Genomic DNA, 25556 nt, shown 5'->3' on the forward strand with positions numbered 1-25556 from the left:
CTCTTATTAATGATCAAACCACACCCCGTGATGAGCCCCTGCCAAACTCGTGCATCTATGACAGCTGAGAGGCGGAGCGACGGCGGGCCCGAAGGCGATTTTCGCCGGCCGCGATTGGCCGGGTGTTCTTAAAAATAGTCAGCCTGGGTGTGACCCACGCGACACACGCGAGCGCGTAAAATATTCGTCGGCGTCGTTTCGCCGTCGTGCGAGTGTGCGTCCGCCCGCGTGTACCCCCTCAGCCGAAACGACCCGGCACTCGGGCGCGCGTCACAAGATGCCATGTGGCGGAGGGACCGATACCGCGGGAGGACGCCTAAGTCTTCACTCTGATCTGCGACTTGAAGGTTCCCGGATCTGTCGCGCGCACCTCCTCACGACGTCCCCGACGTCCCCGACGTCCGACGTCCGACGTCCGGCGGCTCGCGCGCGGAAGCTCGCCGGGAGAAATCGGAAAGGGTGAAAACTCGCGCGCCGAGATTCTTCCGCGCGCGCTGGACCTTCCGCGACATTTCGCGTGGAGTGCGCTCTCCTTGGAGTACCCTCCCAATGGTGGAAGAGAGTAGTGCGGCTTATTGTTTCGCGCTTCATCCTCCGCGCAGTCTCCGTAGATCTCGCTAGACGAGAGCGCGCCGTCGCAGCCTCTCTTTATCTCCCTTTCTCTTTTGCGCGCGCGCGCGCGCGCTCGCACGCTCGCGCGAAATCGCGGGTTTATGTATGCGCGACGACGACGACGTCTACGTCGTCACGCGTGTGACCGTTATCGTCAAGACTAGACAAGATTAGCGGCCGGGCATTCTTCGCGTGGTGTGTTCGGGTAAACTCTGTTCTTCAGTTAGCCCTCCGTGAGATCGATCTCGATTTTGATTTACGACTGGTGTCCCCCCCCCCTCCCCCTCGGGGTTGTGCGCCGCTCATCGTGCAAAGTGAAGAGAGAAAAAGGAACAGGAATACAAGGCAACGGACAAGTAAAGGAGTAAGTCCTGAGTGACTTGAACGTGGCAAGAGAGTGAGAGCGGGGGTGGGTCCTTTACGGTTTCAGCGAATCGGAGCAGAAGATTTCGCAGCGCGCCCCGGACGGAATTGACGCGGCGACCCGGAGACGACACGAAGAATTTAAGAAGGAGTTAACGCCGACACTATCAAACGCGTCCCTGTCTTCGTCGCGACACCGCTGATTCATTATTCCAGCGAGGAGGGACAAAGAGAGGGAAAAGTAAGTCCGTTATTGCGGCGAGTGGAGTGGAGAGCAAACACGCCGTCGGCGGCGGGTCATCGTCGCTTGATTCCGCTTCTGAGCGGAATCTAACTTCCTCATCTTTACACTCGCAAACGGCCGTCTGACGATCTCTCGAGGGATTCGTATCTTCCGGCTAGCTCCGGCTCAGACAGAGTTGAGAGACGAGAAACCCGAGGAAAGCCGTGTATCGATCGCGCGAATGTCGACGAGAAGTCGGGCGACCAGCACTCGCGGATGATGCCGCCTTGAGGACACCTCGGATCCAGCGACCATTCCGCACGAAGCGATCGCGAGTCCGCAAGACCGCCGGTCGACAGCTTCGCTCGTGATGAGCTCTCGCGAGGGTGACCGCGCGGATGTTCCGAGCGCTTCGGGAACTGTCTCACGGCGATCGAGGTGAAGTCAGAGCAACAGTGGAGCGGAGCGAAAGATCTCCTCCGACAAATCGCGTGAAATGATGACCCTCGTGACAGACGCGGTGCCTTACGGTTACGAGACGGTGACGAGGCCGCCTTACGACGGTTACCGTCATCATCATCTGCACCACCACCACCACCACCACCATCATCGGTACCGGCGCGTCTACACGCCGACGGAGCCCGAGTACCTGCAGAGTTACGTCTCCAGGAGGGACACGGACGATCGCGCAAGAATCGTCGGCGGTAACAACGCGTTGACCGCGGCGGTCGCCAGTCCGTTGAACTATCGCGATCGCAGCGATCGCATCAGGTGAGCTGCGGATGTAACCGCGCGGTTTTGATTACATCGCGCTTCTGGAGCTAGATCGACGCACGCTCAGTATTCTGGGAGGAGGAGGAAAGAACGGAAGGGTGAGGGAAGGAGAGAGAGAGAGAGAGAGAGAGAGAGAGAGAGAGAAAGTTACACGCACACGCATTTATCTTGGGCTCGGAATATGAAATTTTCATGGGAGAGCCGCGGCATTTGATGAATTAGCGCCTAAAAGCTTCGTCCAACCGATGGATACTTCATAGAAATAGAACTAATTGTTCCTCATACGTACGGCGCGACAAGATTGATCGTCTCCGTGAGATCCCCCGATCCGCCTTTTCCCTTTTTTCCCTCCCAGCCTCGTCACGCTTCTTTCACCTCGCGGCCTTTTCCTCCGCAGCGCGTTACAAGGATACGCGTGGATTGGACTCGCGTCGCGTCGTTCCCGCTCAGCCTGCTATTGTGTCGCTATCTGCTATCTGTCGTTTTCTTCGCGACACGCGTACAGTGCGGCTCACGAGGCCGCAAAAACACGTTTTGTCGGGAGCATAATGCGCGACGTGCCGAAAATACGACATATAATAAGAAGTTTATTCTAATCCTCTCCGAGGACTCTCATAATGAAGGCCTAAGGAATTCCACATTATACATTATCGTGTTTCAATTGCGTGTCAAGCATCCTTTTATGCTCGAAATATGAAATCATCGCAGCGGGGAAGCTTTTGTCGTGGAAAATCACTCGCGGTGAAATTATTCGCGCGATCACGCGACGATCACATCGTGCGAGCTTGCGTTTTACACATCGCGGCTCGCACTGATCCCTCGAAAGAAAAAGAACCCTTGCTCTCTCTCTCTCTCTCTCTCTCTCTCTCTCTCTCTCTCTCTCTCTCTCTCTCTCTCTCTTTCTCCACTCTTGTTCTTCTTCGTTCTTTCTTCGGCTTTCCCCTTGCGCGACTCACGCTTTCGCGTTTATCGTGGCCGCGCGCCGAATCGAATCGCCGCGAGTCGCTGGCCGCGATGAAAAGCCGACGACGGTTTTACCGACGCATTAAACCATTTTCACTTCGTTCATCGCGTTTCGCGATAGCCCGTTCCACCCGCCGGGACATAGGAGGCCGTCTCTCCGCGGCCCGAGAGAAAATACTCTCGCGTGCTCGCGGACCACCTGGAACGTGTCCAAGCGCGGAAACCGCCTCCTGACGGACCTACGCGTCTACCGTGTTCGCTACTAACCGCTGTCCGGTGACGCTAACTAAAGAGACGATTGAGACTAAGAATCTGCGGCGAACTCTGCGACTGTACTCGCCGCGCGGACACCAGGGGGTGGTCGCGCCTCATTGGCTGCGTCCGGCGGAGGAAGCTGTTTCGCGACTGTCGTGAAATTTGTGGATCTAATCAGAACATCGTACAGATCGTATCAGAATAATCTCGAGCGAATCTAAGAGCGAATCTCGGCCACTCATATTCACAGTCCGTTATCATATTTATCATCGTCTCAAGTTTCATCTTCAGATGCCGCACAAATCGTTTCGCATCTGAAGACGGAGCCCCAAGATGATCCCGAACAGGAAAGCGAATTATTAATGTGGCCTTGGCGCGCGTATCAGCCGCGCTAATCAGACTCACAAACTTGAGGACGGTCGCGGAGCAGCTACCTCTGCCAAACGCAGTCATTCGATCGCTGTTAGAACGTCGTCCCAAGCGGAGAGACGGCTGCGGTAGTATCGTAGACGTCGATCTCGAAGACGTAAGTTCACGTTAAACGCTCCCTCTCGCCGCGTGCAATCTCGACGAGTGCAAAGAGACAGCTCGCGACGTTGACAGGTCGCAGTCCCGCTACACCCTCGACTCGGACGACGCCTCGTCGGTGATATCGGCAGACGCCTCGGCTGACCTCGAGTCCGGCTCCGCAGACGCCGACGAGACCAACGAGACCAACGAGACCGGCGAGACCAACGAGACGAGCGAGGCGAACGACGGCGAGTCGATCGAGCACGTGCCGCATCCGCACGTTTTAGACGCCGGCTCGCCGCACGGCCCGCGCAGATGTCTCCTGTGGGCCTGCAAGGCCTGCAAGAAGAAAACGGTCACTGTCGATCGAAGGAAAGCGGCAACCTTACGGGAGAGACGCCGCTTGAGAAAGGTCAGCTTTGTCCGTTTAGCAACAACTACCGCCGATTAACGACTGTTCTTCTAATCTGAAGAGAGCTGTCAAAGTGACAGCTACTCGGAAAGGAAGGACGTAACGCGAGGGAGAATGTTTATCTTTTCGCTCTTCGTGTTTTGTCCGACGTCAATTGCGAATGTAACATGCACCATTGTGTGAGAAGATTTGGGTTATACTTAACTTTTATAAGAAATTACGAGGGAGAGTCACTTCTTCCGTGGTTCTAGCGTTGAAGCGCCGAATAAAGCGCACTCGGCTCGTGCTTCAGCGTCGAGCGGCTGCGGCTGAATCTCTCAGCACAATGCCGGGGTTTTCTCCAAAACACACCGCGTGTCTCACGTGGGATTTATCTCTCAGACAACACGCGAACCCTGGCGCTCTGTTTCCTCGATATTTCGCTGCCTTCGCACTTGCGGGACTAATTGCTCTCTCTTTGCGATTTTTCATCTGAAATCGGAGATCGCGGTGTCATCAATTAATTTGCGCTTCGACATCGGACGAGTACCGTATGTGTGCGAGCACCGATGTCGCACACCTGTATCATGTTTCTCCTGTTTATCGAACTGAAATGCTCAACGTAACAACCGAATGCTCGGCGTAAACCACGAGCTTTGTTTTGGCTAGCCCGACTTGATAATTACTTAAAGCGCATGCCACATGCGAGCTGTGTTTTCGCAGCAAACAACCTCAAAGGAAGCGCGCTGACAGAAAGAAAACACATTTCTACACAAAGTGATCGCGGCCGAAGCGACGCTTCAGATGATTCGGATGACGGATAGCGTTTTGAGTGTAGACCTAAGGATTAAATCTTATGCCGAGAGTCACTCGGTCGTCCCTGTCGCTCGTGTAACACAGACAAGAGTTCAGCAAAGAGAGATATTGTGCTTAAGAAAAAGGCCCTGTGACTCTTTATGTATACACCGCGGCGGGGAGAGAAACAGGAAACTTGTCTCGCTTTAAGCCTTTCTTTCCTATTTCGACAATGACTGTTCAGTTACGCAGTAACTCTCCACAGCATTGCTTTTGCACGGGTCTTGTGAGAGGAGTGTGTTAACCTACAGCTTTAGAGGAACTCCCGCATTCTCGGAAACCTCTTTGTTAAGTTACTATTGTTGCGCAAGCATTTTCCTTTCAGTTGCAGATAGGATTGCAGATAGGAAAAGAGAGATACATCGGACGCTTCAGTTCCACATTCTAATGTTATAAGTTCCGCTCGCGACTGGAGACGCGGCTGATTAATTATGCAACTATACATTTCTGCGACAGGTTAACGAGGCGTTTGAGGTGCTCAAGCGGAGAACCAGCAACAATCCTAACCAGCGTTTACCGAAAGTGGAGATACTGCGCAACGCTATCGAGTACATTGAGAGCCTCGAGGCATTGCTGCAAGGTAACCGACCCTCCGGACATCAGGATCATCCTTCCACCGAAAATATGGCACGTATATATAATACACATACACATCGCGTGCGCGATAACTGCAATTAATAATTAACGTCGGTCGGTTTCGTCTCTCTCTCTCTCTCTCTCTCTCTCTCTCTCTCTCTCTCTCTCCTAGCGGCGAATTTCGCGGCTCCATCACGAATATAATTCCTATTAAATATTTGATTCGACGAATAGAATCCCAAGTCGAAATTTTCGACGATCCTATTACGATTCTATTACGATTTTTTGACTCTAACATTCCATTTAACGCTAAACGAAGCCTATATCAATCTATTCTGATTTCATTAACCCATTTTTATCCTCTTAAGAATGTACGAATGGTAAATTGTGCATCTTCCACCATTCAGAGAAGCGCTGTGTGTGTATGTGTGTATGTGTGTGTGTGTGTGTGTGTGTGAGTAAGACTTTAGTTTATATAGATTAAATCTCTCCATCAGTTCGTAAAAATCTGTAATTGCTGGACGGTTGAGACCGAAAATAGGATCAAAATTTCGATTCGGGATCGATCGGGTTCTGAATGGTCATTCGATGAAGATGGTCCTGTGATAATATTTCCTGAGATTCCCAATATTAGAAACGTTTCTCGCGATGCAACTTATCTGACTGACTAGATATATCTCTAATTCGACATAAAACCTGACGCATCATCGGACGGTTTCCGATATTATTTCGTAACTGAAGTTTCTTGCGTCTCGGATTACGCCTCGCGTCTAATGCCCCTCGCGTTTTTGCTCGACGGAGCGAAAGAAGGAGCTTCTCATGGAAGAATAGAATAGAACGTCATGCTTTTTTACCACGAGATGCGTCCAAGACTCGCACAGTTGACATAGTCCACGTAGTGATACACACATGTCCGACACGTGCATCGTGCACCGACCAACCGGCTCTAATGGTTTTTGACCCGCGACACCATTAAGCTCATATCATCGTTTTTTTCTTCCCGGTGGACGGAAAAAGGATTGTGCTCGAGTTTCTAGCTCTCACAGGGAGGGCGCGCGCCGCATCGTTTATGATAATTACCGTAACGGAAATATGCCGATGTGCAACGCGGCGATAAATGAAGCGTTCAGTGTGCGCGCGTGAGACACAAGGAGGGAGGGGGAGGGAGAGAGCAGACGACAGATCTATCTCCCTCTCACAGGGCACAGTATCTAAAGTGGATTTTACAAATTACGGATTCAGTTTGCTCTTTGGGCGTCTCCGGAACATTAATTCTTTGTACCCCACGCATCCACCGACTTTGGTCCGGCCGCACACACACACACACACACACACACACACACATATATACATGCGCACTCGAAATGTAATTCCGTAACTTGTCAGTGACGTAGTCGTAAAAGAGCTACGGTTTCGTAACGTGCAACACATGACATTGCAACTTTACCTTCCGCGTCACTTTGGAGCTCGCGCACAAAAGCTCGCGCGAGCCCGTATCGACGATGAAGTTACGAATCGCGAGGCGCTTTCAGCCCGCCGGGTTCGTTAAATTTCGCACCGAGCGACAGCCGGTGATATATCGCGAATATCGACGTCTCGGAGCCATCCCGATTTCGGACGTTAATTGGAAAGTAATCGTGTTTCTCTTTCATCGAACTCGTTTCATCCACGCGTCGTGGATTTCATTCGCCCGGCCCCATTCGTTCCAAGTTCCTCCATTCGTTGTTACAGACCCATCGATATCCATCGATACACATACAATTATACGTATGCCCAGCGTCCGTTTAACCGCGGATTTTATTATCTTCCGAAATCTCTGCGCCGTCGAGAGTAAAATGAAATAGAAGAGGTAGAGAGAAAAACAAGAACACACAATCGCGGAAAGTAGGGATGGGCTTCGTAAACAAAAAATAGCATCGTCTTCGATTTAATCGATTATCGAAAAAAATCGTTTTTGCATAATCGATATTTTCTTAAAAATATCGATAATAATCGATGTTTTCCTAGTTTATTTTAGATTAATGTGAAGAGTTATATGTTGCAACTTAATATATAACTTAATATATTATTAAAACCTTAAAGACCCTTTTACAATGGCTGCAAGCATAAGCTTAAATAAGAATAAGGCTGCAAGCGTAAGCTACAAGAAATAAACCAATTAAAGTCGTTTCTTATAATAGTCGACTGTTGTTAGCTTATTTTTTACTGTTCACTGTTACAACTTTATTTTTGCAGCTATTGTAGACGGTCCTTAATAGTAGTAAACAAATTCCCTAGTGATAAAAATTTAGTAACAGATCTAATAATATAATCGACGAAAGAAATAATCGATCTAGGGAATAATCGGCCCCAAAAATATCGGTCTGATCTAATCGATTTTTCAAGAAAATAAGAATCGATGCTTGTTTCATCGATCGATATTTGCCCATCACTAAGCAGAAAGATTTCACGAAGAAATGGGTAGAATTATGAGGGAGGAGATGAGAATTTTGAGAGGGGGCGGGGGGGCAGAGAATTTTATAATGTTATCAGCGCGACTCGCCGTGGTGGTCCGCTGTTTTCTAGAACTCTCGGTCTTCTCAGAATCTTCGACGACAAGGTGAAGCGCAGTAAAGCGAGTCGATACATCTCCCGTTATTCAATACAACCATCGCTACAGTCCGGTTCGGTTCGTGGAACGGATTAAACGATCATATCCGCCGGTTCGCGGAAATTACAGGCCACGCGACAGGACAAAAATGGGATCGCGCGATCGGAAAGGGCGACTAGGCGAGGGGAATTGAACTTCGACGAACTTATTTTCCACGGGGCGCAGTCCAACGGTGTCTCTCGCTTATCCGTTCGCCATTTAAAGAGCCACTAAGTAGTGGCATTATCGAGTGATCCCGCGATCGTTTACCGTAATACACTCCGCAAGCAAGGTGAGGAAGCTCACGTCGGGCGAGCAGCGGGTGGTAAGGGGAAGAGGGGTGACTTAATGGATCCGCCGCGCGCGCAAAAGAGAGAGAGAGAGAGAGAGAGAGAGAGGGAGAAACAGAGAAAGAGAATTCTTCGTTCGTCTTGTTTTTTCGGCATTGTGATTTGTGGGGGTTTCTCGCCGGTGCGAAGCGGCGCGCTTATATTTAGCGAGGGTGCGCCGCCGACGAGAGCGCGCTCGAGCGCGGGCGAGAGAGCGCGAGCGCGAAAGAGCGGAGAAATATATTTCATTGTGTAATCCTCTCGGGAAGAATCTCCGCGGATGGCGGCGCGTCGTGCGGCGGCGAGATCGCTGCGAAATTCCTGCGCTCGCTCAGGAATCTCTTTTCCGCGCGTTCTCTCGACGCGCTCCTCTCTCTCTCTCTCTCTCTCTCTCTCTCTCTCTCTCTCTCTCTCTCCTCATTCTCTCTCGCTCTCTCTTTCCATCTCATCTCTACGTCGCGGGCTTACGCTCCACGGCTAGGTCGCGTCTTACAAAGCCCGGGCGCTCAATTTGTCTCGCGCTTTCGTCGACCCTCTCGCGCTACCACGACGGCGGTCTTGGTTGACCCTAAGCGCGACGACGTGGGTAACGCGCCTCGGAGACGCGCGAACCGCCGAGGGATTTTCGTTCGTTATTAATAATCGCGGGCAACCGCGTGTTCGCGACTCGGAGGTACACACGTATCGTAATCGGCATTGATGTCCGCGCTAAGTTCACCGGAACGACGTACAGTGCGCGCAACGATCAATCCCGTCGGTCGGGATTTGCGAAAGAATTCCGAGCACTTTGAGAGAGAGAGAGAGAGAGAGAGAGAGGGTTGGGTGGCTGATTGAAATCGTCAGTGCGATAATTCCTCTCCCTTTCTCCTCCTCTCACTCCCTCTGTCGCTTAATTAAAATTAACAGAAAAGACTGGCGGAATGTGCAGAAGCACGAGATATCCTGTTTCCCGAGTGGATCGTTTTCCGATTCACTCCGCCACGAAATTTCCGAGCGCGAATTAATTGGCTGTTACCGCCGGCGCCGACCCAGCGTCCTCCGCGGCGGCCGCCGCGCCGCGCCGCGCCGCCTCGTCGATCGCAGCCAGCCAGATAATGTCGCAGGCACCCTAATGATCCCCGTAGAGCCGCGTATCACTGTCACGGCAGCGTATCGTCGTTGGATACGTTGGAGCGTTTCTCGAAACACGCGGCGGCGGTGGCGAGTGAACGGTGCGACGAGAGGAGCGGCTTTCACTCCGAGAATAGTCCGCCGCGAGGCCGCATATAGATGCGCCGAGGACAAATAGATGATATGGGGCCGAATAAAATGCGCGCGGGATGTTTAGCGGGTGCTGTTCCCCGGGTGTGTGAAGCGCGCGCGGCTGAATGAGGAAAAGAAAAGATGCGAACTCGCAGGACGATCGGCATTCCGACGCGCCGTGCTGGTCGATATGAGAGGGAAAGGAAAGAGGGTTAGGTTAGGGAGTGACAGAAGGGAAGCGAGAGTGAGGGAGAGCAACCGCCGTTTTTCGCAGAGACCGAGGAGCGACTCCCCGATCTCTCACGGGTCTTCATTCCGCGCCCCTTGCAACCCCCGGAATGCAGCGATGCGCACTCGCCGAGCATGCTTCGATGGTAGCCACTGACGGGGAAAACGAGCTTTCAATATCGGTCGAAACGAGCGTCTTCTTGTTAAACTTTGATTTCCGGCTGCTCCTCGTTGCTCCGGCTCTCCGCTCTTTCCAGCAGCCGCCTGCTGCGCGGCTGCTTCGCGTTTTTCAATGATTTCCAAAAATAGTCCCCCAACCCTCCGACTATGATTTCAATCGAATCCCCGTGCGCGCGGGGAGTGATGTGTGATATTTCATTCGTTTTCGCGTTGCCCGCGCGCAATGCGTTATCCCGCGGAAAACGCTCGGGAGCATGTTAATTTAAGTGTTAGAACGTAGAATGGAATGTTTATATCAGCGTGTGTGCACACGCGTGTAAGCGCGCGAAGCCAAAGCGCCGGGGTACCAACGCGCCCCGTCTTCTCCTCCCTCTCCCGTTCGCTGCAACTAGGTCAGAATTTAAAGTGTATAATGTAACGTCGCTATAAAAGTGTAATAAATATCTCAGCGTGTGCGCGCGCATGCAGAGTTTAGTTGCATTTAATCGGAAATATTCAAGCGCTCGGAAGACCGGAGGCACGACTCGCGAGCCTCAGCACGAGGGTATATCCTCTGTAAGAGTTTTATCGGCGATAAATCAGCTGATCAAACACATAATTCCGCGACCAGCTCGTCGCGTGTTCGCGTCTTCTGTCTCGCTCGACATTTCACGGGCGGAGGATGGATCGTCAAAGTAACGAAGCTTCGTCGACGCGGTTACTCAATTTTTCGGGTGTACGATGAGAGCGATATTTCAGGTCCGTCTAATATATCGCTAGCTTCACCGCAATCAGGTCAAGCTCCCGCGTGATGAAGAGGCTCGCCGTCAGAAATTGGACGCTACAAAAATGATTTTAGCGATAAAGGCGGCGGGAGAACGCGGAAAATCTCGAGATTCTTTCTCGACATCCACGCGCAAATTTACAGCGCGTGGACGTTTATCTGGAATGTTGCCCGGCAGGACTCATCGACACGTCGTTTTTATGGATCGCGCGTAATAATTGCTGCTTTCCCGTCTGGACTTCGCTTCGGAAATCATCGAGTTATTTTGGCGCAAATAAAAGATTAAACACGACGCGGGACGACGATCCGTCTGGCGACATGCCAGATGCTACCGGAGGATAATCGATGGAAAAACTCACGAAAAACCGCCCGCTCTTCCGCCCCGCTTTTCCCCTGGAAAACTTGCATTTTCAAGTCAACACATCGTTGTATATGCTTTTTGCTGCTTACACGTCACGTGAATTTCGCGAGAATGCTGAAGCGGAGAGGAAGAAAGAGAAATATTTTAGGTATAATTTCCTCACTTCATTGACAAAACAGCGCAGGAGAAAAGAGGAAAAATCTCGTTCGACCGGACTCTCTTCGAGACAAAATTGCTCTCGGGCAACTCGCAACGTGTAACTAGCGGACGCTGTTCATTGTCACATTGCACGATCGATTGATCGCGCACATCAAGCATCCCGGCGGTTATGCACCAATGAACAACAATTCGCCCTACATTTGATGTAAAGGGTCAAGTCCATAGGATACCCTGTTTCATCTCTGGTAGAAACATACATGTACAAGTCATATTCCGGGTATCGTAAAACGCAGGCATTTTAATATCCTGGAACATTTTTCAGAACATATTAAACATATCTAAATAATTCCAGCACGTCCTCTGTGCAATCTAGGTATAGTTATAAAAAACTATATTTATATAATAATAATAATATATTATATAATAAATCAATCTTTTTTCTATGTCACATAATCATGATAAAGACACAATTCCTTTATTATTTTGTAATTATTTTTATTAAACACACATTTTATATATATATATATATATATATATAGATATAGATATGTCCTAAAGATGATTTCATATTCTACGTAAAAAACTGAATCGAACAACGAAAAATTCTTTATAGTTTTTGAGTACTTTAATATTAACCGAGATACTTCGCGAGTTGAATTCTTGCGAGTTGAAATAATTTCTCCAATTAAGCGCTACAGCTCACAAATTGTGCGCTCATGTGATAATTCATCCAAGGATAAAACCGCAGCTTCCCTTATGTTTACCTCACTATTAGAAAACTTTTAATCCTCTCTAATACGCCTCTTGCACACACACACACATATATGCGCGCGCATGCTCGTACATATTTTTTATTATACCATATCGTACTAATATATAAAATATTTAAGCATCATATATAAATGAATATTATTAAGTACTGGATCGTTCTTTGTAATACTTGTGTAATATTACTTTTACGATACTCGGCATATGACACTTAAGCAAATATTTTTATAATTGTAATGAGGTGGACATCTTTTAGACTTACCCTTCTAATCATCAAGTGTGGAACGAATTGCTGTCCATGGATGTACACCGCAACGTGCTGTCAGTGGTGGATACGCAAGAGATTTACACAGCGCCAAAGTGCGCTCTCCCGCGCGAGATTCTTTTCGCTCGTACGTTATGAAATTATGCCCCGAGATTTCCGGTGAATGCGACCGACTCGGCACTCTCTGCGCCCGACTGGAGAATATCTTCGCACTTTAGGCCGCGCGATTTACACAGTCGTCGCGATCTGCGGTGCATTATCGCGGCTGGCGGCTACATTAGCGCGCTTATATATTCCCGGAGCGCGGCGACGCTTACGTATATTACCGGCAGGATCTACGATTGGTAAGTAACGGCCGATGTTTCGAGCCCGGGGACATTTTGTTTCGGTAAACGTTCTCGGCGCGGCACACCGTCCTAAATCGAGGCGAGAGGACGGCACGTAGGAGCCGACGTATCCTGCGGAGTTTACGACGCTCGCCGGCATAAGTCGGTTCGGGGGGGAAAAAACTATACCATACCGCCGTATAAATATTCATTAGCCGCCCGCGAGACCAGCAAGTTTCTTTTATACCCCCGCTTGTTTTACACCCTCGCGCCCTCGAACACGCGGCTGAGTGTTTTGACAATCGGGAAAGAGGGTCATGCGCGAGTGAGCGGCGTGCGGTCCAGCATGATTGGTTTTCACGTATTTATGTCGGTGCAATCGGAAAAATGATTGCGAAGCCTCGCCAAGGCTGCCGGACTTGTGATTATTTTTCGAAATTTTGTCGCAACGCGAGAAATCCGCGAACTGACGATGAAAATCGCCCGAATGAAAGTATGTTTCCTCGCTTTTTCAAGATAATTGTTGCTACACCTGTGTGCGATCACACTTATCGGGAATTGACTTTTTATCGCATTTGAATCTTAAGCAAAGTCAATTTGCCCCTATTTTTTCTATATTTCTATACATAGAATATATGTCGCTTATATTTATTTTTGATTCTTCCGAGTTTCTTCCGTCTGGTTTCTTCTGGTTAAGAAAAAAGAAAAGGAATTGGAAAGGGATTGAAGGCGTTACTTTCTGCATGCCGAGGTGCGACTCACACTGTTTTCTCTGTCTTCTGTCTCTTTGCCATTGTTCTCCTCTCGTTATTCTCATCTATTTCTTTGACGATGTTGTTCCATTGTGTGACTTACGCTGCCACGATTTTATCGTCTAATTAGATCGCCAAATCCGCGCATCGCTCACAGCCAAGCGCGTTACCACAATTATGTCGTAGGAATGATTACGCGGGTTTGGATTATGACGCCATGGTGCGCGATAATGTATATTGCGCGAGCTGTTCTGAAGGACTCCGAAAGTGGTGGTTGCATTAACGGAACGCAATGGAGCATTCACCATTTTGCGGAATGCTACGGCGGTAGTCGCCGAAAATGAAATGAATGCAAATTCATCCGAGTGCCTTTCGGTTAGCCTGTCGTTGAAATAAAAGCGGCGAGACCGGGTGAGGGGGAGGGAGAAAAATATCTCGGTGCTGTAATAAAGACAGAATAATATAAACGAGAAGTGACGGTAAAAGCGAAAAAAACGAAAATATCAAACGCGGACGGTCGTCGACTAATTATTTTAATTTGAGTAAAATGAATCATTTCGTACATCTCTTGATTTTCTCACGTAAAAAATGAGAGTATTTCTAATGAAATAGGAGTATTTTCGAGGCACACTAAAGAGATTTCTGCAGACATGAATTCCGACATAAACAGGGCGATTCGCGAAAATTAATGATTATTAACGATCGTGATTAACTGCGAAATTGTTCCTTGCGGTTCCTGTAATTTTCCTCTCTCGGACGCTTTCGACCTGAGAACGAGAACACACGTGAGTTGCGTACAAAAGAAAAGAGAAACGCTACACTCTTCTGTATCACACGCTAGAGGGAGCATAATTACGACGGAGAAAAATACTTTTCAATATAAACCTCACATATTTCGCAGTACACGATGTGTGTGCTTTTACACGGCGAGATGAATTCTCCACGGTAGAGAGATGACGACGGCAATAAATATAAATATCGCTGCGTGCAATTTATGCGAGTGAAAATCCAGAGATCCGAGGGCAACAGTAATATCGTTTCTTACATACATACACATACACGCACACACACACACACACACACACACACACACACACACACACACACACGTACACGAGAGCAGCGGGGGGAAGAACGAACAAGTGCACAGCGCATTCAGTTTTCAATTTGCGCTTTCTACCCTCCGATATGTGCCAGCAGTGACCCAATTTCGCGCAACTTCGTGTTCGGGTCGCGTGGCGCGCGTCGAGAAAGCAAATTGGGTAACGATAATTCCAGCGATTCCTCCCATCGCTGCTTCCCACCTATCGCCGTCACGCTCCACTCGCGAATACCTTCAAGATGATCCTCGGCCACAGGATAAACTGAAGCTCGACCGGGTTAATGGTTCACTCGAACATACAACCGGAGTTTCGTGGCCGCTATAACTTGGCGGAGATTAATTCGCTACGTCACGAAGCCGAGCTATTCGAATATATACGCTTCTCGCCGAATGCTCCCAGCAGTCCGAAAAAAAGATACAAAGACATTGATCGATATCGCGATGTCTATATCTTCGCGAAAATATATCTCACCTCTCCCCCTTCTCCCTGACTCTATATTCTTCACTTGCGTTTCCTCGTCCTTGATCATTCCCAGTTTATCGAACGCGTATTTTCAGTCAGTTAACGCCCCCAGCTCGAGACGAAGATACGGTTAATAACGTTCTCAACTTCCGGCGAGGTTACGTTTAATAACTTGATCGCAAGTTGACGTATGTATGTGTGTGTGTGTGTCCTATGTGGCGGAGTTAAGCGCAATATAGCGAATTCCGACGTGGCTTTCGCCGGCCGATGCGTCTTCCGTATCACACGCTAGAGGGAGGATGATTACGACGGAGAAAAATACTTTTCAATATAAATCTCACATATTTCGCAGTACACGACGTGTGCGTTTTTATACGGCAAGGTGAATTCTCCACGGTAGAGAGATAACGACGGCAATAAATATAACGTCGCTGCGTGCAATTTATGCGAATGAAAATCTAGAGATCCGAGAGCGACAATAATGTCGTTTCTTACACATACACACACGCACACACGTATATATTCTCCGTGCTGCTTTAAGGGGTAACATCTGAGTGAACGCCTGAAAACGCAGAGTAAGTTTGGGAATTTTTTGTAGTTAGATAATAAAATAGATGGAAAATTGGTTTGAAGACCTCTAACCATGCATACCTTAAACTACACAAAACAATTTTTTTGTTATTATTTTGCCTCGAGATGGCGGCGCTGGAGTTCTCCGAGAGAAACCAGGTTTTTCAAATTGGCTTACAGCATAACTTTAATAAATTTCATCGGATCCACTGGAAATTTTTGCAGTAGCTGCTAAACTAAATTCTCTACGGAAGTACACATGATTTTTACGATCGATTCAAAACTTTTGTTATTATAAATATTTTTTCGCTGAATTTCTTGGATAAAACTGAAACTTTTTTCCTAATGTTCAGCATTTCTACAAAAATCAATATTTCAACATATACGTGTGTACTTCTCTAGCAAATTTAATGTAGATTAGCAAAAAATTTTGCCTTTTGTCCTTAGTGAAAGTGTACGGCACTTCTGCTGCAAGCCGCGGAGACCCATGAGAAAAATATGGTTTTACTTGGAGAGCTCCAGCGCCGCCATCTTGAGGCAAAATAATAACAAAAAAATTGTTTTGTGTAGTGTAAGGTATGCATGTTAGAGGCCTTTGAACCAATTTTCCATCTATTTTATTATCTAACTACAAAAAATTCCCAAACTTACTCTGTGTTTTCAGGCGTTCACTCGGATATTACCCCTTAATCCAACGCGCATTTCGCCCTGTGCATCCCTCGACGAATGTTTGCGGGCAAGCAGCAAGCGAGTTTCTTCACGGCCGTTTCGAAGGAAGTGCATATTCGGATGCATCATTAGATGGCCGCCGGCGCCGGTGAGCCATGTGTTGTCTCATTAAACAACAGCGTCATCAGAGGCTGGGCGAGGACAATTTTATCGCTCAAACGCCAAACGCGACGAATGAAAAGAGAAGTGCACTTTCTTTCGATAATTCACTGGACGCCCCGGCCGGTCTTGCTCCGAAATTAGTCCCATTGAGGCAAACGGGTATTATTAGCGCGATGAAAGTTGCGCAGCATATTTTTGCCGCCGCCCCCGAGATTTTTCTTTATTACCGCTCCGCTTTGCCTCCCCTCCCCTACTTTGGGAAAAATATAAATCCTGACGTAGGTTGCGCACGGAATACTTTCTGCAAAAACGACCATGATACATCTCGTGCATTTTTATGCACGCATGATGCAAGTAGCGTTTTGCATTTCCATCATTCCTACCACTGGAACGTTTCTAACGTCTTAACCGCTGCAGGGAGGGAAAATAGAGAGAGAGAGAGAGGAGGAGGGAGAAGTGAAATAAGGATACGCTCGAACTTACGAGGAAAACTTGCAGAGAAAGGAAAGGGAGTCGGGAGACACGCGGAAGAAAGTGCAAGTGCAAAACGAACGGACTCGGAGGTTGGCGGAGAGCGAAGCGAAGTAACGGGCGCGCGATCGATGCCTTCCAATCGGAAGGTATTTGCGCGAGATAGTTGGTCGATTTAATTCGGAACCGTCGTCTCTGCCGTAACTCCATCTATTGAGAATCTATTATTCCGAGGCACGCTTCTACGACCTCGCAAATGATGCACTCGTGACGTGCCGTGTTTTATTTGCGTCGCCGGGAGAGTGAGAGAGACGGAGAAAGAGAAGGAGAGCGAGAAGGTGTGATTGTGTGCGTGTGTGTGTGTGTGTGTGAGAGAGAGAGAGAGAGAGAGAGGGAGAGAGAGAGAAAGAGAGAGCACGACCGACACACGGAACAGCTACATTGAGCGCGCGGCTACATTCGTTTCTCTTATTTACAGAATGGAGAGTCACCGCAGTACGTGACGGACAGACTTCGGCAATTTTCGGATCCTTTGGCAAGGTTTCAACCAATTAACGGTGAGTGGTATTACTCGCGTTCCACCCTGCGTGCGCGGTTACTTACAAATTTAGGCTCTCGGGGTAAAGTACTTAACGCCGAGACCCGCCCCCTTGCTCCGTGAGGAATCTTCCAGAGACCGTAACCAGAGTCGGGTTACATAATGAAGACGACACCAAACGCCGGCCATCGCGAGACGTCAGCTACGACTAATCGCTTCGACGATGTCGTGCTAACGGAAAGTAAAAACGATCGCGTACGTGTCAGTTCGGATTTGGCAATTGTCGGTACATCTATCGTCGGTATTGATAAGTGAATTTTCCCCAAACGGCAGTTACACCGGCCCAGTGTGGGGAACGGACTGCACTAAGAGGGAAGATGGGGGAGGGGAAGGAAACTTGTCTCTCAAATTAAAATAGAGATATGAGATTGTGCACATAAATTTGAGCCAATCGAAAGAGCGAAACTTTGACAAGCGAGCGATGGATAAGAATGATAAGTTTCCTCTTTCACGCTGGAGCACAATGTAACTTTTGCGATTTAATTAAAGTGACACTCAAGACCAACGTTGAAATCGATTGCTGAAGAAGTTGTCGATCGTTGAAGATCAACGAGAAACGCGCGACAAATCGCAAGGTCGGCTGAGGCTTCAATTTCCGGCGCGCCAGGCGACCCCGCTCGGCTTTTCGCGCGGGACTTGAATCAAATTACAACTTGGAAATATGCGTGTCAAGCGCGATTACCGAGTGCGGTGATCGCGGTGCGGTGTGCACGTGGCGCGGAAAAGTCGTTAGAAGAAAGAGCACGTCTGGTGCATGCCGGCGCGTATCCTGCCGCAGAAGAAACGCCGAATGATTAGCGCACCGCGTGCAGCCCCGCGAATTCTCGCCGCTCGCATGACTCGCCCTGTCGCGCAAAAAATCATCGCCATCTGCATCGCATAAGGCCGCATCGCGGCAGTAGCCAGTCACGGTCGTTACACGGCCACGGGATTCAAGGGACCATAACATTAAATTCGCTCTCGTTGTCTCACGCGCGCGCCGAGCAAAAATAGAAGATACTTACGGTAGTTGCTAGTGTGCGTGCCTATACGTGCGTTTTTGTTTCTACGCGCGTGTACAGCGTATACGCGCGACCACCGGATGTGTTTTTAACGACTGATTCTGCGACAAAGTTGCCACTTTGCGCGAGCAAAAGTCTGACTGAAAAGGGGACATTGATAGTCACTGTTTCCCTGCATCTCCTCTCCGACTCGTCGATTAAATTTCAAATTCCCATCAAAGTATCGAGTGAAATTACAATCGATGGAAAAGCGACAGTTTCGTTACAAAGTCGAGGTTATTAAAAGCGCGTCCGCTGCTTGCCCGATACACTGTATGTGCGTGTGTGTGTGTGTGTGTGTGTGTCTGTGTTTGCGTAAAAGAAATACGGCTATCGTAAAATCTTCTATTTTCGCTCTCTCGTGCACGCGCGAGGCGACGAAAACTTCGTTGCTATCAATCGGAGAGAGTCGCCGCGTATCGTCAACGCGTTGCAAACACACCCTAGCCCCAATACGGAATCATCATGAGCCAGTCGCGAAAGCGACAAACACGCTCATCTAGGGTAGACAGGACCCGTTCCCGATGATAATCCTGTATGCGGCGTCGACGACGACGACGACGTCGTCGGTATCGGAGATGTTGTCGTGGCGGTTATAAGGTCAGGATACAAAAATAATATCTCACACCGTCCGTGTGAGTCACAAGATTGGTCGCGCAGGCTCGTCCGAAATAGTTTAAATGGCGGCCAAAGAGAGGCGATAAGGCCCGGGGCGGGGGGGGGGGAGAGAGAGTTCGGCTCGAAACTTCCGTCGAGGCTTCCGTTTTCCTTTCCTTTCCGGGCTACACGATCGTCGGCTCGGCTTCCTCGGCAGCGGGTACCCTCGAGAAGTTTCTCCAGAGAGGAAAAGAGAGGACACGTGTGTCGCGATGTCAGTGAGAGAGTGTTATAACGGCAGGATAAGCGGGCGTGGTGCATGTGTGTATGTGTGTATGTGTGTGTGTGTGTCTGTTTCTCGTACATCCCCAACGACTCTCCGAGCGTTCGGGTGTACCTCTCGTACAAAGTAAGTCGACATGGATGATCTAAAATGGCGGGTCATCGCGCGCTACAGGTATTTTTAAAGTAGATTAATGTCGGACACGAGACGGAGCATTAAGCAGATCGGTATTAATGAGTTTTGTCACCCTTGAGTGACACCCGGGGACTCCATTCGGTTACACTCGCCGCTATAGATAGCCCACCCGTGCGCGCCTCCGCGCGCTCTGCGCTCTCCTGCGACATTTCCCTCCCCCCCCCCCCGCCGGGGAGAGCGTTCGCTCGCGCGTAAAGACGATATATCGTACCTACGGAAATCTTCGTACGTACGTGGAAACCGACGAGATCGCGCGACACTCGAGCGAGAGCGGCCACGACGCAGTCGTGCTAATAAAACAGCTGAGGCGACAGCGAGTGCGCGAGTTGGCGCGCAGAATCTGGATAATCGGACCGAATGTCATATCCCGGCGACACCAGATACAAGCGGAGAGAAGCGTGTTAAATAAAACAGACTGGAGCATGACGAAATATACAGGATACGCGCGCTCTCGCGCTCATCCGCTCGGAAAGCGTCGTGAAAATGATTCGTGAATTGTCTCCTCTTCTGCCACTTTTCTTTTCCTTCCTTTTCCGGGGAACCCAATCGCGCGTCTCGCGTGTGCGGTTCTCAGGGTTAAAGAGCGCTCACGCGCTCGGCGAGTCGGTGAAAAAACGAGGGAGAAACGGAGAGTGTTATTTCGGCAAATTTAGCCGATCGAGCTGACGAGCTCCTCCGCGCCCGGGGCCGAGCCGAGTATACGATCGATGAAAACAGCTCGCAAATTGCCGAGCAAATTTGCGACTGTGTCGGGCAAATTCATTAGAGCGAGATTAGAATCAGGTTGCCCCGAGTTCGCGCAGTCAGCGGATAAAGACCGCGGGAAAATTTAGCGCGGAAGCGCGATTCGCCGCCGATTCCAATTTTGATATTCATGAGATTCCGGTGCGCCCGGCGATTCAGCCTCTACCGGTACCGAGAGGGAGGGCATCTTGCCCTCCCTCCCTCTCTCTCTCTCTCTCTCTCTCTTCTCTTTCTCTCGCGATCTAAACAACCTTCCTCCCTCCCCCCGTCCTCAGGTTTCGTGAGCCAAGCCCAGCTCACGGTCATTCATTTCGACTACTCCCGTAAGTTATATAAACTTGGCGTGTGCCGCACGGTTTCCAAAAACTTCATCCCGGCTGCATCCTTTCGCGCGTTTTCAGCTCTATTAAAACTTTGCACAACGCCCCCGAAAAAAGGGGAAAGGGTTAAAAATGCTTTGTCGCATCTGGTGCTCGCCCGCCCTTTCCGTGTCGCCGGTAAAACGTATGCCGCGAGCGAGCGTCTGATACTACGCGGCCAATTGCCCCCCTCCCCCCCCCCCCGCCCCGCGTTCGGCCGGATATACAGGGAAACGTCGTTCGAGGGCTCGCGGAGAGACACTTTATGAAAGGGGGCGGAGGAAAACGGGAATATTTGCCGGTTACGGTCTCGTTAACATCTAATGCGAACGAACAAACGGGAACAGAAGGGAAGAAAAACGGATATTAATTCGCCTTTATCCCTGGGAAATGATTGTAAAGAGCCTTCGGATAGCCGGAACGTAGACGCATTTAAAGGCTCGACAGAGCACTCGAATAATGGATTCGGCTATATTGCGCGGATGTTTGATATCCGATACGCGAAGACAATAGAGGCAATAAATTCAGTATGTGCCGTTATATCTAGCTGTTTGGTTTGCTTTTTCAAATAAACGCAAACACGTACTTACTCTAGCGCTGTGTGTGTGTGTGTGTGTGTGTTTGTGTGCGCGCGCGCGCAAGTATGTCCGATATCGAATATCGAACATCCACCCTCTTAGCTTCCTGGTGTGCGTTTCCAATGGGCTCCACCCCGTTCGCTTCCTCTCCCCTCCCTTGCCGCCGAAATATCATTGTTCAGGCACGATGAAATATGCGTGCGAACAATTTTGGTATAATTTTATCGATACTCCCGCGAAAGAGCGATTATTCGGCGAATAAATTAATATCGATCAAGTTGCGCGCATTCACGAGATGCAAATCGGCTCAAAATGGAGAACGAGCTCGACGCTTCGACGTTGCCGATCGCGCTGCCGGAAGATCGATCGACGGTCCGACGGATTTTTGGCCGATCGCATATTTATGCGCTCGTCCGACATTTATCCGTCATTCGTCCAGCGGTTTATCCGCCGACGTTTCTCGATCGCGCGCACCCTGCAATATGGAGCTCGAATTAATCCCGCTGTCAATAGCTCGCGGTCGCTCGGTTCTTCGACGGTCGATCGCCCAACGGATCAAGTCTCTGGCGCGCACATGCAGGCGTATTACGCGCCATTCGTTTCGCTCTCCTCGCTCGCTCTCGTGAAGATATCCCGGAGACGACGCGCGAAGACGAAAAGCGAAACGGCGCGTCGCGTCGCGCTCTTCAGGATATAAATTATTCGACAGGCAGCAGTCGCGCGCGCGCGTTCGAGAGGGAGCGGCCCTATTTTCCGGTCGACCGCCTGCGCAATTTCGATCGTTCGCACGCCAAGAGAGCGTCGTCTCTCTTGATGGCCGCTCATCTCCGATCCGCAACGTCGATCTTTCTCGCGACTGATCGCCCCCGAAGAGTCGCGTCGTCGCGCTTGAAGAATCGCACGCGAAACACGCCCGCCGCGAGGGACGCTTTCCGCCTCGTCGATGCTTGTCGCTCGTCAAGTCGTCGCGACAAACGAAGGACACTGAACCGCCGTCCGTTCGCGCGCTAAACGCGCTATTGTGTCCGAGGCGGCTGGTCAAGGAAGTTGATGATTATCGCATCCCCTCTGACGCCGCTCGCTTTTCTTCATTTACTTTGCGTTCGTCGTGGTCGCGCTGATTTATCGTCGCTCGCTCAATTCCGCCTTTAAATCGTCTAATGCGAAGGTTATATCCCCCGATTAATTCCTCACTCCCTGCTTCTCGCTCGCGCCCTGCTCACCACGTCGGATTACGATCCGCCGGTAACGCGCGGTAACGATACGCGCTATTTATACGCGCCATCAAGCGCTAACAAATTTATTTCTCATCGCGTTACGGCGCCGCTACTCTCGACGCCCCCCTCTTCCCCGAGGAGCGCGAGCACGATCTCTCATTTCTACGCGCGTCGTTTATCCGCTCGTAAACGCCGAATGTTCCTCGTGTAAACGTCATTAAGGCCATCGTCATCGAGATCAAGAGACTCTCGGTGCACTCTGCGTGGCCGCGCACGCTCGACGACTCGCGGCAGCCGCGAAAGCGTCCGCGGCTGAAGACGCGGGTCCGGCTGCTGTTGATAACACCGATGGCCCGACCGGAGGAGGACAAGCTCGAGAAGCGAAATAACGTTCCGCCGTCGCGGTGGAACGGCTAATGTGAATAAACCGCGTCAATGTCGCGATTCGATGTTTCATCGTTCGCGCGGCCGATCGTTAGCGGTTCGACGAAAGACTTGCCGGTGAAGCGTGCGCGCTCGATTCGTTAAAAGACATCGCGGACAGACCATTCGTCGAGAGACGCGACGGAGCCGTCGAGCATGAGAATTCGAGCGCCTGAGCTTCTGCTCGGGCATCCGCGCGTTGCGTGACGGCTCGCGGAGGGTGGCCGCGCGTCGAAGCAACTAGCGGAGTTACATATGTTCCCTATTAAATTATTGCGTTTATGCGACTGCCGTAACGCACTCACGCGGCCGCACAGGAGGAAGAGAGGGAGGGAGAGATCGAAAGGGGGAAGGGGGCGGGAGGAGGAGGGGAGAGAGACGCAGAGCGAGAACGGAGCGGGGCGACCGGTACTTGGACATTTATCCCCGCGGGCTATTTCCGTGAGACACTTGTAATGTTTTCGTTTTTCCGCCGTGCGCGCCGAAAATGCGGCGGGATTAATTGGCCTACATTCTGAAAATAGATGAGCGCTGCGGTGCGCGCGTGCGTGTGCGCGCGCGCGCGCGCGCGCGCGGGACTCGAACGAGCCTCAAAGAGAGCGACGCTCTCTTCGGGAATCGCGATCGCGATCGGCCGATTGCACTTCTCTTCTTCTCGCGAATCGAGATTGCGGGTCGAGATCACCTCTCCCAGGACGTAATGTCTTCGCCGAGCAAACGCGTGCACACTGTCGGTCGCAGATCTGACTAATTGCAAATGGTTAATGAGACTTCAGATTTCGAATCGTTTGACAGTCACGTCGACTGATATCGACGTGACGGTGGCTCGTAATCGGTCGTGTCGATTCTTTTGAAAGAGAGGGGAGAGAAGGAGGATTCGTTCTCTTCTCTATGAGCCAAAATGTCAGAGTAGAGGGCACCTGTCTCGTAATTAATTCGTCGCTAATTTATAACGGCAAAAAGGTACTCGGGAGTACCTTCGATTATTCCAATATCCTGACTGGATAATGGTGGAACGATATCATCGTCGGCAAGTTGTCACGATACGGTTACTTCGAACATGTGAAAGGCGTGGACGCGCCAACTTACGTCACACGCGCCGCATACGTGTCTTTCCTGTTAATAGCTTGCGAGAAGATACATTCCGACTCGATCAAGTTCCTCGGTCTGCGCCGCGTTGGACGCGTAGGTAACGTTCGTATCAAGACGGAGAAACTTTGCTTTAGGATCGGCCGTTGCGTTATTCACATTTCCGAAGTGTCTCGTTCATCGGATTCATTAATTCACGGCGTTAACGCGCAAGGAGAGATCGAGGGTTATCAACGATCCGCAATAACGCAATAACAGACGAAAGAATGAACGCGAATGAACGCGACAACAGACGAATCAAATCGAACGAAGGGAGCGAATCTTCTGCTCCCCCCTCAGAACCGGATTTAGTTGTTAAGCGCCCGAAATTCTGTTTCCGTCGATCCAAGCGCATTTGGTCCACTCATTGTCACGTTAATTCAACCAGTCCTTTCTTCCGTGCGCGAATGACGCACACAATGCCGGGGTTTCTCCAATATTTCTTGACAACGGACTCCTTTTTGCTACGATAAAGCGCAGCAGTTCCCACGCTCGGTAGTGTCAAAGGAATGTTAACGCGCTCGTGATAAAATTGAGCGTGTTCAATGAACGGGAGGGGGGGCGGGGAGGGGCCATAAGTCACCGTCGCGGGGGTGATTTAACGAGCCGCGAGCTCATACAGCCCACACCTCATTCGCTTCGGCGCCTCGTACTTCACAGCTCGCGCGTTTCGCGCTGTTCGCGGCTCACAGCTCATCTATAGTACCTTGTTGCTCGCGGCTCATCCGCCGCTCTCGAGCCTTTCGCGCTTATCGTTCGCTGATGTGCACGCCGCCTTAGGCCCGCGGGACTTTTTGAATTCTCGGCGAAGAGAGCGTGCAGAGTCCGCTGCCAAGAACGCGAGCAAGTGTACGCACGTACAAGTATCGTGGATCGGTTCCAAAGCAAGCTTCATTTGCGCGCGGTAGCACTCGGACTGCGCTCGCGCGATGTCACGACGCCGATGACGCGACGTGCGCGAAGCGGTAGACCCGCGTTCGTTCGCGAGAGCCCGATACACGGAAGGGCGGATACAGGGAGGAATATACGCGGATTAACGCGACTCTCTCCCTCTCTCTCTCTCTCTCTCTCTCCGCGGCGCACCGATAATATAGCTCGTGGATCCCGGCCAAGTCCGTACTCGACATCGCGCGGAACGTCCACCTAATGCTCGGGCGGCTGAGATCGTTCGATAAGAGCGATCATTCGGGATAAGGAGAGGTCGGAGCGAAGGGAGCATCTGCGGCGACGCTCGCGCTCTCTTGCCCTGAATTATTCTGGGAATTATTTTCGAGACGGTGTAAGTTTCGATACACCGAGAACAATATTATTCCACTGCTGAGAAAAGTCAGATCAGTTTGCTCTCCCTCAGTTTACTTTCTTCGCACCTTGAGCAATGCTTATCTTCGACGAAGTATATTTCCTCGACAATAATCTTTAAAAATGCACTCGCG

The 25556-nt window shown here is 50.3% G+C and overlaps 1 protein-coding gene across 1 annotated transcript in view; it reads left to right on the forward strand.

The window, feature by feature from the left end:
* The first annotated feature begins 252 nt into the window (after positions 1-252).
* The window catches only part of nau (myogenic-determination protein nautilus), a 40254-nt gene continuing 14950 nt past the window's right edge, over positions 253-25556 (forward strand). Inside the window, exons 1-4 of the mRNA XM_011149128.2 lie at positions 253-1969; positions 3794-4112; positions 5403-5573; positions 17440-17518. Coding sequence (XP_011147430.1) covers positions 1695-1969; positions 3794-4112; positions 5403-5573; positions 17440-17518 — 844 coding nt within the window. The 5' untranslated portion in view covers positions 253-1694. The remainder of the gene's footprint in view (positions 1970-3793; positions 4113-5402; positions 5574-17439; positions 17519-25556) is intronic.

This window comes from Harpegnathos saltator, unplaced genomic scaffold, assembly GCF_003227715.2.
Source record: "Harpegnathos saltator strain DR-91 unplaced genomic scaffold, Hsal_v8.6 scaffold208, whole genome shotgun sequence".
NCBI classification, from domain to species: domain Eukaryota; kingdom Metazoa; phylum Arthropoda; class Insecta; order Hymenoptera; family Formicidae; genus Harpegnathos; species Harpegnathos saltator.